The sequence below is a fragment of the Pan troglodytes genome, chromosome 20 (genome assembly GCF_028858775.2).
Source record: "Pan troglodytes isolate AG18354 chromosome 20, NHGRI_mPanTro3-v2.0_pri, whole genome shotgun sequence".
Classification (NCBI taxonomy): domain Eukaryota; kingdom Metazoa; phylum Chordata; class Mammalia; order Primates; family Hominidae; genus Pan; species Pan troglodytes.
Window position 1 is genome coordinate 57,034,496 of NC_072418.2, and position 12,154 is coordinate 57,046,649.

The 12,154-nt window shown below is 54.3% G+C and overlaps 1 protein-coding gene across 12 annotated transcripts; it reads right to left on the reverse strand.

The window, feature by feature from the left end:
- Positions 1–1,033: 1,033 nt before the first annotated feature.
- On the reverse strand, positions 1,034–7,295 carry LILRB3 (leukocyte immunoglobulin like receptor B3). Of its 12 annotated transcripts, none has more exons than XM_016936780.4 (13): positions 7,083–7,204; positions 6,887–6,922; positions 6,419–6,703; positions 5,969–6,271; positions 5,224–5,520; positions 4,667–4,969; positions 4,309–4,359; positions 3,279–3,395; positions 2,915–2,990; positions 2,798–2,835; positions 2,514–2,566; positions 1,472–1,630; positions 1,034–1,392 (listed from the first exon to the last, which is right to left on the reverse strand). In XM_016936780.4, the coding sequence occupies exons 1-13, from the start codon at positions 7,114–7,116 to the stop codon at positions 1,246–1,248; spliced, it is 1,899 nt and encodes a 632-aa protein (XP_016792269.2). In that variant the 5' UTR covers positions 7,117–7,204; the 3' UTR covers positions 1,034–1,245.
- Between the last annotated feature and the right edge of the window lie 4,859 nt (positions 7,296–12,154).

The following is a 12,154-nucleotide window of genomic DNA, read 5'->3' on the forward strand; positions in this document are numbered from 1 at the left end:
CACCTGGCCAATTTTTGTATTTTTAGTAGAGACGGGGTTTCACCATCTTGGCCAGGCTAGTCTTGAACTCCTGACCTTGTGATCCACCCGCCTTGGCCTCCCAAAGTGCTGGGATTACAGGCATGAGCCCCCGCGCCTGGCCTGTTGTTTATATTTTATCACATTAAAAAAGCAGAAGGATGAAAAATGTATTATGCAAACACTAATCAACAGATAATTTCACTGGCTTGTTAGTTGTTTTGTTGTTTTGAGACAGGGTCTCATCCAGGCTGAAGTGCTGTGGTGCGATCTCGGCTCATTGCAGCCTCGACCTCCTGTACCCAAGTGATCCTCCCACCTCAGCCTCTCAAGTAGCTGGGACTACAGGTGTGAACTTGCCCATCCTCCCCACTTGCCCTCCCAAAGTATTGGGATTACAGGTGTGAGCCACTGCACCTGGTTATGCTTCTTTTTTATTATTTTTCTTTCTTTCTTTTTTTTTTCCGAGACGGAATCTCACTCTGTCGCCCAGGCTGGAGTGCAGTGGTGCGATCTCAGCTCACTGCAAGCTCTGCCTCCCGGGCTCACACCATTCTCCTGCCTCAACTTCCTGAGTAGCTGGGACTATAGGCACCCGCCACCACGCCCGGCTAATTTTTTTGTATTTTTAGTAGAGATGGGGTTTCACCGTGTTAGCCAGGATGGTCTCGATCTCCTGACCTCGTGATCCGCCCGCCTCGGCCTCCCAAAGTGCTGAGATTATAGGCGTGAGCCACCGCGCCCGGCCTATTTATGCTTCTTAATTTTCCCATGTCGTAAGTTCGATGTATAATATTTACATTATCATTCAGTTTAAAACATTCACTCTTTTTTTTTTAGAGACAAGTTCTCGCTCTGTCACACAGGCTGGAGTGCAGTGGCACAGTCATAGCTCACTGCAGCCTCAGCAGCCTTAACTTCTTATGTTCAAGGAATCCTCCCCACTCAGCCTCCTGAGTACCACACCCGGCCTTTATGTCTGTTTTTTTTTTTTTTTTTGTTATTAACTCATTGATTGTTGAGAAGTCTGTTGCTTTATTTCCAAAATGGGACGATATTAGTCATCTTTGAGTCAGGTGAGTCCCACAAGTTCCCAGCGTCTCCTCATGGTCTGTGTTAGGGGTCCAGGCTGGCTGGGGTTCACTGGTGTCCACTGTGGGCAGCTCCCGTGCCTTCAGCAGTCCTGAGTCTCCTTCTGCTGAGTGTGGGGTCTGCGTGCCCCCCGGGCTAGTGGATGGCCAGAGTGGCGTAGATGCTGGGCTCAGCTGGAGGTTCCCCTTCCTGGGATGGAGGAGGCTCAGTTGCCTTCTGTCTAAGGGTCAAGCTGTGCAGCTGGGCGTAGGTCACATCCTGGGGGGCTTCAGATGCAGCAGCCTGCAGCGGGGGAGAGTGAGAGGGAAGGAACGTGGTGGGGGTCGGGGAGGCCTGGGGGTCTGGAGAGGAAAGGACTCACCTGAGTGTCCATCTGCCTGTCCTCTTCCGCCTGTGTGTCCTTTGTGTCCAGGAATTCCCCAGACAGTGGGGAGGGAGGAGAGGCCATTTCTCTCCTAGGTCTGGAGTGTTTCACCGGGGCATACGTCACTGCCTGGGGGTCTTCATTGTGTGGGCTCTGCTGGAGAGAGACAGTGGTGGGGGGTGTCCTTGAATCCCCCTGACCTCCTGGAGTCAATTTTCCCCACTGTTCCCCGGGTGATCCGATTACATCCCTTTCCTGATGGAATCTCAGGGACGCCCTAAGGCCGTGGAGGGTCTGGCCGCTCCCTCCCTGTGGTTCTGGCCTCTGCTCCTCACTCTGACCTTGCCCATTTGGCTGCAGCCTCACGGGCCTTCCTACAAGAGCTCGCTGCTGCCTCGGGGCCTTTGCACGGCTGTTTCCTCTGCCTGCAGGGGCTCGTCCATTAGAGGATGGTGTGGCCCCCTCCGTCCAGGCTTCTCAGATGACAGCTGAGCAGACAGCCCTCCCCTTCCATTCAGACTGGCCCCACTGCCCCACACTCTCTGCCCTTTCTCTGGTTTATGTTCCTTACAGCACGTTGCACTCCTGGACATGGTGCATTTATTTGCATTTTGTCTCCCACCATGAGGTGAGCTCAGGAGGCGGGGGCGGCTTTGCTCCCTGCTGTGTCTGCAGCTCCCACAGGGAGCCCCATCCACAGTGAGCTCCCTGGGAACACTCGCTGGATGAATGAATGAAGAGGAGCCCAGGAGACGAAGGTGGTTCATTTATTCCTCATCCTCCTGATGGCTGGGGAGCGCTCTAACTACCACATGGCCAAACAGAGGCTGAGGAGCAGGAAGGGGACCCGGGAGGAGGCCCACGAGGTCCCAGGACAGCAGGAGAGAGTGAGGTCGCAGCAGGCGGGAGGCAGCATGCTGGACAAGGAGGGGTCCACCGTGACGATGCTGAGAGCCGGGGGAAGGAGGACAGAGAAGTCCTGCAGGATTAGATCTGGCACCAGGAGGCCTTTGGTGCCTGGGACGTGGCGGGATCTCACCTGACTGTCCAGCTCCACCTGGTCCTCAGACTGTGTGTCCTTCACGGCAGCATCTGCTGGGGCAGAGCAAGGGGTTCGTCTCTTGGTTCTCTGAGACCTCTCAGTCCTGCTGGCCCCTGCCCTGCTCCCAGATGGGGCCACCAAGATGCAGGGAGGTCCCACAGTGTGGGGCGAGACCATCTTCCACGGAGCCCCAGACCCTTCCCAGCCCCTCCCTGTTGCTACTGAAATTTTGGGACTCCTGTCTCTCCAGCACCCCCATTTGTCCCCTCTCTTCCTCTTACAGAGGTTTTCTTCCTGGACGTCAGCAGCTGGGCCGGACCTGGGGGAGGACATGGGAGTGTGAGGGGCAGTGTATGGGCTGCAGTGGGTGGGAGTCTGTGGTCTTTGGGCAGAATTACCTCCTCAGCAGGCCCCTGTCCTTGGGCTCTGTCTCCGCAGCCCCTGCAGGACGCTGGAAATCAGTCTTTCTCTGGTCTGGGTGAAGATGGACAGAGTCTCAGCCCTGGGAACATTAGAACCCCCATTCTACACATGCAACTTGAGGGAGAGAAGGAAAACTAAAAATATTCCTGCATGGATGTTCCAAATATTTCATGATAGAAAAAAAACTCCATGAATACTGACGTTTGTAAATGCGTGCTGACATTACATGCCCCTGGAACCGGTTTTCTAAACTGACACCCCTGTGTGTTTGGGTTCCCTCTGGCTGGTGCCCTGAGCCCACCCTTGGTCGGCCCATGGGTCCCCCGCTTCCCTACTCACCAGATGTCCTGTGTTTGCTGTGACGCTGACGTCGGAGGAGGAGGAAGAGGAGGAGGAAGAGCAGCAGGACGAAGGCCACCGAGACCCCAATCAAAACCTCCAGGTATCTTCCCAGACCTTGACATGAGGACGTCAGGAGTGGGAATGACGTCATTGATGTGAGCACCTACTGTGTGCAGGCGCGAGCCGGGTCTTTCCTTCGTGACCTCCAACCCTCACAAGCAGTCGTGCAACATGGAATTGCCACCCGTACAACCCATTTCACAGATGCACAAACTGAGGCTCAGAGAGGGGAATCGCCTGCCCCGGGCCCCCAGCAAGGAAGCAGCAGAGCTGGGAAGGGAGCTCGGGAGTCTGACCTGCAGCCCTTGTTCCTGCACCAGAGCCAAGACCCGGAGCTGCAGGGAAAGAGCCTGACCATCCTGAACCACAGCCCTGCTCCCCTCCCCTGCCCCAGGTCACCGTCACTGCTGCAGGTGGGACAGGACAGGCACCTGCGGAATCGGGTCTGGGAGGTTCCCTGGGAGGCCTCCTCTCCCAGGAGGGCACAGCTGGGGGTCAGACCTGAAAGGAACTTTCCCACCCGCAGGCCTCTCTCCTTTACACTTGGAGAAACTGAGTCCCATGCAGGGGAGGGGCCTGTCCACATCGCCACCTCCAGAGGAGCCTGAACCTAGGACAGAACCCACCCCTGCCTCCCCTGGACCCCGCCCACCTCCCACTCAGAGCCCCTCACTCGCCACTCTGGGGGCCTGACCCTGGGGGGTTGAGGGGCTGGTCCTCAGGACCTCCTGGGTCAGGACAGGGAGATGAGGGCTGGGGCTGTCTTGCCCCCCACATCAGCCCGGCTCCTCCTCCCCCAGGCTGGGCCCCAACATTTCCCTCTGCCTCAACCCCCCGCCCCTCACCAGCCCAGCCTCAGAGCCCCTGGGACACAAGCCCGTCCTTGAGGGGAGGGGAGTGGGATCCTTAGGGAGACTCAGACTGCCCTGGGGGAGGCCGCGCTCCCCACGAGGCCTCAGTGACTCACCAGGTGTGGAGGGCGGCCCTGTGGGTGGGAGCCTGGAGCCTCCAGAGGGTCCTGGAAGGAGCACGGGAGGCGGGTGAGGGGCGGGGGCCGTCCATGGAGTGTACCCTTCCACTCCCACTCTCCTGCTTCCGCCCAGTGGATTCCCTGGAACCATTTCTCTGCCCACCTGGTGCCTTCTGCATGCCAGGCAGGGGAGAACGGGTGGCCATGCCTAGGAGAACCCCTGTTGGCCTCCTCCCCTCTGAGGGCTGGGTGCCCTCTGGCTAAGCCTCTCTCACTCCATCCCAGCTGAGATCTCCTGGGGCCTGGGCTTGAGCTGAGCCTTTGAGCTCAGAGAGGACCGGGTCAGGGCAGTCACCTGAGACCATGAGTTCCAGGGGGTCACTGGGGAAAGACAGCAGGTAGGGGTCGGAGCTGCGTGAGCCGTAGCACCTGTAGGTCCCCGTGTGGGCTGAGATCACAGGACTCACGGGGAATTCAGCCTGGTACTTATGAGCTCGGTACTTTGATCTCAGATGCAGCGGGGGATAGGCTGCCCCTTCTTTGGTCAGAAGGAAAGTGTCAAACTGCCACCATGACTGACACAGCAGGGTCACGTTCTCTCCTGAGGCCACTGTGGGGCCTGGCTGCACTGACAGGGAGACTGTGTCATAGAACTGTCCTGGAGAGAAGAAGGATGGGTGAGGGGCTGCCCCACCTTGCTCTGAGCTGACACCTCCCCAGGCCTCTCCCTGGGACCCTCAGTGTCTCTGTCTCTGTTTTCTCTGAGTCTCGCCTCCCCGCCCATCCCCTGTCTCTCTCTGTCTCTCCCTCCCTTGGGACCCCCACCCCTCATCCCGGCCATCACCACCTGGGCTCCCCCGACAGGGCCTGTGCAGAGCTTGGGTCCCTGACTGAACCCACTGGGCACCTCACCTGCGATCAGGATGTCCAGGGGGTCACTGGGGGCCGACCACTCGGAGGAGAGGTTGTGTGCACCGTAGCATCTGTACTGGCCCCCATGGGAGGGGCTCACAGGGCCCAGGGTGAAGTTGGCCTGGGAGAGCCCAGCCTGGGGCTGCTGGCCAGGGCGCTGGAGGAAGTCACGTTCCCCCTCCTTGTACAGAACAAATCTGTCGTAGCCGACATCAGAGCCACACTGGAGGGTCAGGCTCTCCCCAGGGGCCAGGACAGGGCCCTGCAGTGTCAGGAGGGAGGGCTTCCTAGACACGCCTGGAGGGAAAGAGGTGCCAGGACTGAGAGGGCTGGTTCCTCCCACGCCCCTTCCTTCTCCCGTCCTGGCCCTGCAGGTCTCACTGTCTCTCATGCTCTGAGTCTCTGACTCCAGGGCCTCCTTCTCACCCGGGGCTGTCTTGGAGTCATTTCAGAGGAGTGGGGTCTCCCTAGCCCTGGCCACTGTGCCTGATCTTTCCTCCTCTCCCTGAGAGCTGGGACCTCACAGCAAACACACCGATGCCTTCCTGAGTCCTCCCCTTTCAGGTGAGCGTGGCCGAGGGCTCCTCCTCCCATGTCAGAGCCTCCCCATGGGGTCTCCCTCACGCCTTCAGCCCGTCCATCAACACATCACTCTGGGTCCTTTCCAGATTTAGTCACCAGCCAAACTCCCCACAACCTGTCAGCTGCCCCGAAAGTGTGTTAGAGAAGGCCGTGGCTCCCTCACCTGAGGGCAGAATCTCCAGGGGGTCACTGGGGTGGGACCACACCTGGTCGTTGTAAGTATAATAATAATAGCATCTGAACGTCCACCTGTGGCTGGGGGTCACGGGGCCCACAGGGAACAGGGCCTGGAACCCCCCACTGTGGAGCTGCTGTGAGTCCAGGGTCCGGGGGAGCTGGTGTTCTCCTTCCTTCATCAGAACAAAATGGTCATATCCCTTCTGTGAGCCACATCGGAGGGTCACGTTCCCCCCTGAGGCCACCACAGGGCTGGGCAGGGCTGAGAGGGTGGGTTTGCTGTAGAATCCTAGGAGAGAAGGAGGCACCGTGTTAAATGGGGCTCCCACCTCCCACATCATCACCAGGGCTGGGCTGTGAGAGGGAGACACCCCTGAGAGCCAACCCCCTTCCTGAGGGCAGAGCCTGGGGCTGGGACCCCAGAGTGTCCTCTCACCTGTCACCACCAGCTCCAGGGGGTCACTGGGCTCTGACCAGCCTGCAGGGCTGCGATAGTAACAGCGGTATCTCCCTGCATGGTGCTGTGTCATGGATGGGATGGAGAATCTGGCCTTGTTCCTGGTCTCCAGCGGATTCGTTTTGTCCCAGGGCTCTGTGCTTCCCTCTTTATACAGACAGTACTCCTGGGCCTCCAGGTTCCCCTGACACCAGATGGTCACGGGGCTCCCCCGGATGATCACAGATCCTGGCTCAGCCCAGAGGGTGGGTGTGGGGAGGGGCCCTGGAAGGAAATCAGAGGCTGGATCCCAAGACGTCCCCACACTCAGATCCCAGCTCCCAGCCCCAGGACCCCCTGTCATCCCCATCAGTCACCCAGAACTGCTGTCTCCTCCCCCAGCTGCCCATGTGTGGCCCCTTGTCCCAGTGAGGAGTAGGGACCTGGGACAGCTGGGGACAGACTCACCTGCCTGCACGTGGGTCCTGGGGCCCAGACTCAGCCCTGGAAGAGAGTTCCCTGTGAAGCATTTGCCCTGAAGCCTGAGCAAGTCCCCACCCTGATGCCTCCTGAGCTTTTGAGGTCTCCTGATGGACCAGGGCTTGTGTGTGGGGTGGGGTCCCTCCAAGACTCGGATCTCCCCCTCCCCATCTTGAAATCTCACCAAGGCAGAGCAGGGCTGTGAGGGCGGGGGTCATGGCGTCTCCTCCCGGTGACCCCGGGCTCTGCAGAGGGATGAGCCCTCGGTGCTGGCAGGACAGAGAGACACACAGGGTGTGGCTGCTGGGAGGCTGGGTCCTTCTTGTCATGGGGTTGTCTCATCCGCAGCCCACAGGAAGGGGAACTGCCCTCCGCAGGAGCCTGGCTCTGATTTCCCCAGGGCTGAAGTGGGGGCGCGCACCAGGCTCTCTGCAGACATTTCAGAGAGAAATGGGGTCTCCCTGCCCCCCGGGCCACTGTCTGCCTGATTTATCTTTATCTCACTGAGGATGGGGACACAGCCGCAAATAGACCTGGTGCCTTCCTGAGTCAGCCCCTTTCAGGCGAGGGTGATCGTGGGCTCCTCCTTCCTCTCGGAGCCTCCCCATGGGGTCTCCCTCCCTCCTTCAGCCCGTCCATCAGCTCAGCATTGCGGAGTCCTTACCATGGCGGTCGTCTCTCCAGCCCCGGAGGTGCTTCAGGGAAGACCCAGGTCCACGCTGCAGGCAGACTCAGATCAGCAGAGACGCACCTGACACCTGGCTGTGAAGCCCAGGTTGAGCTGCGTGTGGCAGTGAGCACAGAGGAGAAATGCAGGGTCTACCGTGGTGGCTCATGCCTGGAATCCCAGCATTTCAGGAGGCTGAGGTGGGAGGATCACTTGGGCCCGGGAGGCGGAGGCTGCAGGGAGCTATGATCATCCCTTGGCCTTCCAGCCTGGGCGACAGAGCAAGATCCTGTCTAAAAAGGAGAAATAGAGGGGATAAAGAGAAATATATATATATATATATATGTTTCATTGTAATCTATAATCTGATTCTGGGGAAGGTGAGCTGATTTGTATTTAATTCCTGATTATCATCTAGGGTTTATGTGACTTTGGACATGAATGTCACCTCTGAGCCTGCTGTCATGAACCCCACTCATCACAGTGGCTGTGGGGGTCAGTGGTGCCCAGGACATGGGAGGCTCAGCCATGGTGAATTTCCAGACCAGTTCAGACAGGAGGGTGGGGACGGGAGAGGATCCCGGTGCTGGGCTCCACAGTCGAGGAGGATGATTGACGCCCCCACTCAAGAGCCCACATCGGCTCCAAATGCCATGAAATTCTCCTTGTGATACGTCTGAAATATGCAGATCATCACAGCCACAGGCAGAGAAAGAGGAAGAACAGTTCCTCACATTGAGACGCATCCCCTTCCATGAGCAGAGTTCAATGCTGAGTGGCCACAGGTGTCTGGGACCACCCAGGGTCATCAGGGAGGAGGAGGCTCCCACCTCCGTGCGGGACAGAAGAGGAACCCCAGGTCCTCCCAGGCAGGGAGGGGTCAGGGCTCTGGGTGAGGCTGGAAGCTGTGGCTCCCCCTCCCCTGTGTGTGTGGACAGGCGCTGGGGGGTCTCTCCTCAGTCACTGGAGGCCATGGTCAGCGCTCAGCCCCTCCCCTGTGTGTGAGAAACAGATTCAATCCACGGTGGTCAGACATGGGCGTCTGCCCCACAGGTGAGTGTGAGGCTGGCGTTGGTCCCATCCCTGCTGGGCACAATCTTGAGCTGACACTGAGTTTGGGGGAGTGGGGCAGGAGCAGCGGCAACAATCCCCTTCATCAGGCTGATGCCTGGACAGCCGTGGGAGAAACCCTTTATGAAAGGCCAGGTGCGTGGGAGGAGCCACCCCACAGGAATGACAACCGTATGAGGACAAAATAGACAATTGTTGAAATGCATTAGACAGATATCGTGAAGGTGAAAAACTATATTAAATTAACGCCATTATAAAGGAATTTATGTCTGGGCGTGGTAGTTCATGCCTGTAATCCCAGCACTTTGGGAGGTGGAGGCGGGCAGATCACTTGAGGCTAGGAGTTCGAGACCAGCCTGGGTGACATGGTGAAACCCCATCTCTACTAAAAATACAAAAAATTATCTGGGCGTGGTGGTGAGTGCCTGTAATCCCAGCTACTTGGAAGGCTGAGGCAGGAGAATCTCTTGAACCTGGCAGGTGGAGGCTGCTGTGTGCTGAGATTGCGCCCCTGTACTTCAGGTGGGACAACAGGAGCGAAACTGTGTCTCAAAAAAAAAAAGAAAAGTAATTTACTAACCATATATACCTACTATGCAAACATAACAGAATCAAAAACATAATTTAATCCAGGACAAGACACCTGAAATAATAAATATATACATTGAGATAAAATATTCATGAAATTTTCCAGACTGTATCATGGAAAGAACAGAAATTGAACAATAGAAAATATTAATAGATACAGGAAGTCGAATGAGAAGAAAGAACGTGTCTGTCACGGTTTCAGAATGAAAGAAGGAAGAAGGATGTTAGTCCATGATATGCATGAAGAGCTAATGGTTGAAATTTTAACAGAACTGAAGACAAAACATCAGTTTATAAATAAATTTAATATCTCAATCATGGTAAAGTGAAAACCATGAGGCATCAATTTAAAGTAATCCTAAAATTACCAGAGAAAATGTAAATTACCCTTGAATGAATGACAAGCTCATCGGGAGTGGAGTTCCAAAGAGCAAACAGCAACCCCAGAAGATACAGGAGAAACAACCAGAAGGGTTTAACTGTGAGGAGAGAGTTCTGTGCTGGGCCTAATTATTACTATTATAATTATTTATTATTATTATTATTATTATTATTATTATTATTATTATCTTTTGAGATGCAATTTCGCTCTTGTTGCCCAGGCTGGAGTGCAATGGCGCGATCTCGGCTCACCGCAACCTGGCCTAGTTATTATTAAAGGACCGAGTTGCAGTGTCAGCTGTGGATAAATCCTAGAACATAAGGAGACTTGGGGCACTCGTGACCCATCAGGTCAGGCGGTGGCCTTATGAGGAATAAGGAGGGCGTTTTCAGTGTCCTTTTATCAGGTACTATGATAACAACAGAGAAAGAGAGAGATTGAGACAGACAGAGAGAGACGGAGAGACAGAGAGAGAGATTGAGACAGAGAGAGAGAGGGAGAGGGAGACACACACACACACACACGGAGAGAGACAGAGAGAGACAGAGAAGCAGGCATCGCTTGAGCTGCAAGCCTGCAGACATGTTTGCATCTGGGCTCTTTCTGAAAGCAATACTAAACGATGTAAATCAGGGAGTGGAATAATGGACCCCAAATGGAGAAGATGAGATGCTACTGTGAATAAGTCAACAGTACATACAAAAAACGAATAAGCATAGATCTATCTGTAATCTGTGTATATACAAGTATATGCATTTCTACTAAGAATCTGAAAGAGCAAGGAAATGGATTTGCGTCTCTGGAGCCTCCAGAAAGGAATGCAGCCACGTTATGGCCTTGATTTTGTCCTAAAAGACTGTGAAATAATGAGTTTGTGTTGCTGAAGCTGCTCAATATGTGTAATTTGTTATGGCAGCAATAGCAAACCAATACTAACACAAACAGCCTTTGAAAAGAAAAATAGATGATATTTCACACTTTTTTTTGAGACGGAGTCTCGCTCTGTCACCCAGGCTGGAGTGCAGTGGCGCAATCTCGGCTCACTGCAAGTTCCGCCTCCCAGGTTCACGCCATTCTCCTGCCTCAGCCTCCTGAGTAGCTGGGACTACAGGCGCCCACCACCACGCCTGGCTAATTTTTTTTTTTTTTTTTTGTATTTTTAGTAGAGACGGGGTTTCACCGTGGTCTCGATCTCCTGACCTCGTGATCCACCCGCCTCGGCCTCCCAAAGTGCTGGGATTACAGGCGTGAGCCACCGCGCCCGGCCTTATTTCATACTTTTAAATCAACAATCTGCAAAGAAGAGAAAGTTATACACTTTCACTCAACCAATGACATCCTTAAAAATTTACAAAGCATCAATTGAGACACAATGGAGGATTTGAAGAAATATTGATCAGACTTTGATAGATTTAGTGAATAAAATATTTGTGAGAGTTGAATGGCACAAGTGTTCAATCTGATGCGCATATATGGTGTTTTGATTGTTTATATATTATGTACATTTGTATAGAAACAGTTCTGGAATATACATATAGCAACAAAGTGGGAATGCATATTTCTTTATATATTTCTTTTTGAAACAAGGTCTCTCTCTGTTGCTCCATCTGAAGTACAATGGCATTATCCCAGCTCACTGCAGCCTCGACCTCCCCAGGCCTAGGTGATTCTCCCGCAACTATTTCCTGAGTAGCTGGGACTACAGGATCATGCCACCTTGCCCGGCTAAATTTTTTTTATCACGTATTGTTTGTAGAGACGAGTTTTCGCTATGTTGCCCAGGCTGGTCTCAAACTCCTGGGCTCACGGGATCTGCCCACCTTAGGCTTCCAAAGTGTTGGGATTACTGGTGTGAGCCACTGTGTGAGGCCAGGAATACTTATTTATGAAAACATATTGATCAGAAATATCTATCTTTTTTTTTTTTGAAACAAAGTCTTGCTCTGTCGCCAGGCTGAAGTGCAGTGGCACGATCTCGGCTCACTGCAATCTCCACCTTCGGGTTCAAGCGCGTCTCCCGCCTCAGCCTCCTGAGTAGCTAGGATTACAGGCACACGCCACCATGCCTAGCTAATTTTGTATTTTCAGTAGAGACGAGGTTTTGCCATGTTGACCATGTGAGTCTCGAACTCCTGGCCTCAAGTCATCCGCCCGCCTCAGCCTCCCAAACTGCTAGGATTACAGGCATGAGCCACCGTGCCCGGCCAATATATTTGTTTATATTTACTATTCTAGGAGTTCTAATATGAGAAGAGAACAGAAACATATCTGAATGTATAACGGCCCCTAATGATTCAACTTTGATGGTAAATATAAATCCGTCTCCACATGGCAGTCTTCCCTGTGCGTCTTGTCTTGTCTTTGTCTCACTAGGACGTGAGTGATACTAGATTCAGATCCTGTCCTCATGCAGCATGACTGCATCTTTATTTATCTAATCACATCTTTTTTCTTTTTTTTGAGACAGAATCTCGCTCTGTCGCCCAGGCTGGAGTGTAGTGGTGAAATCTCGGCTCCCTGCAACCTCCGCCTCCCAGGTTCAAGCCAT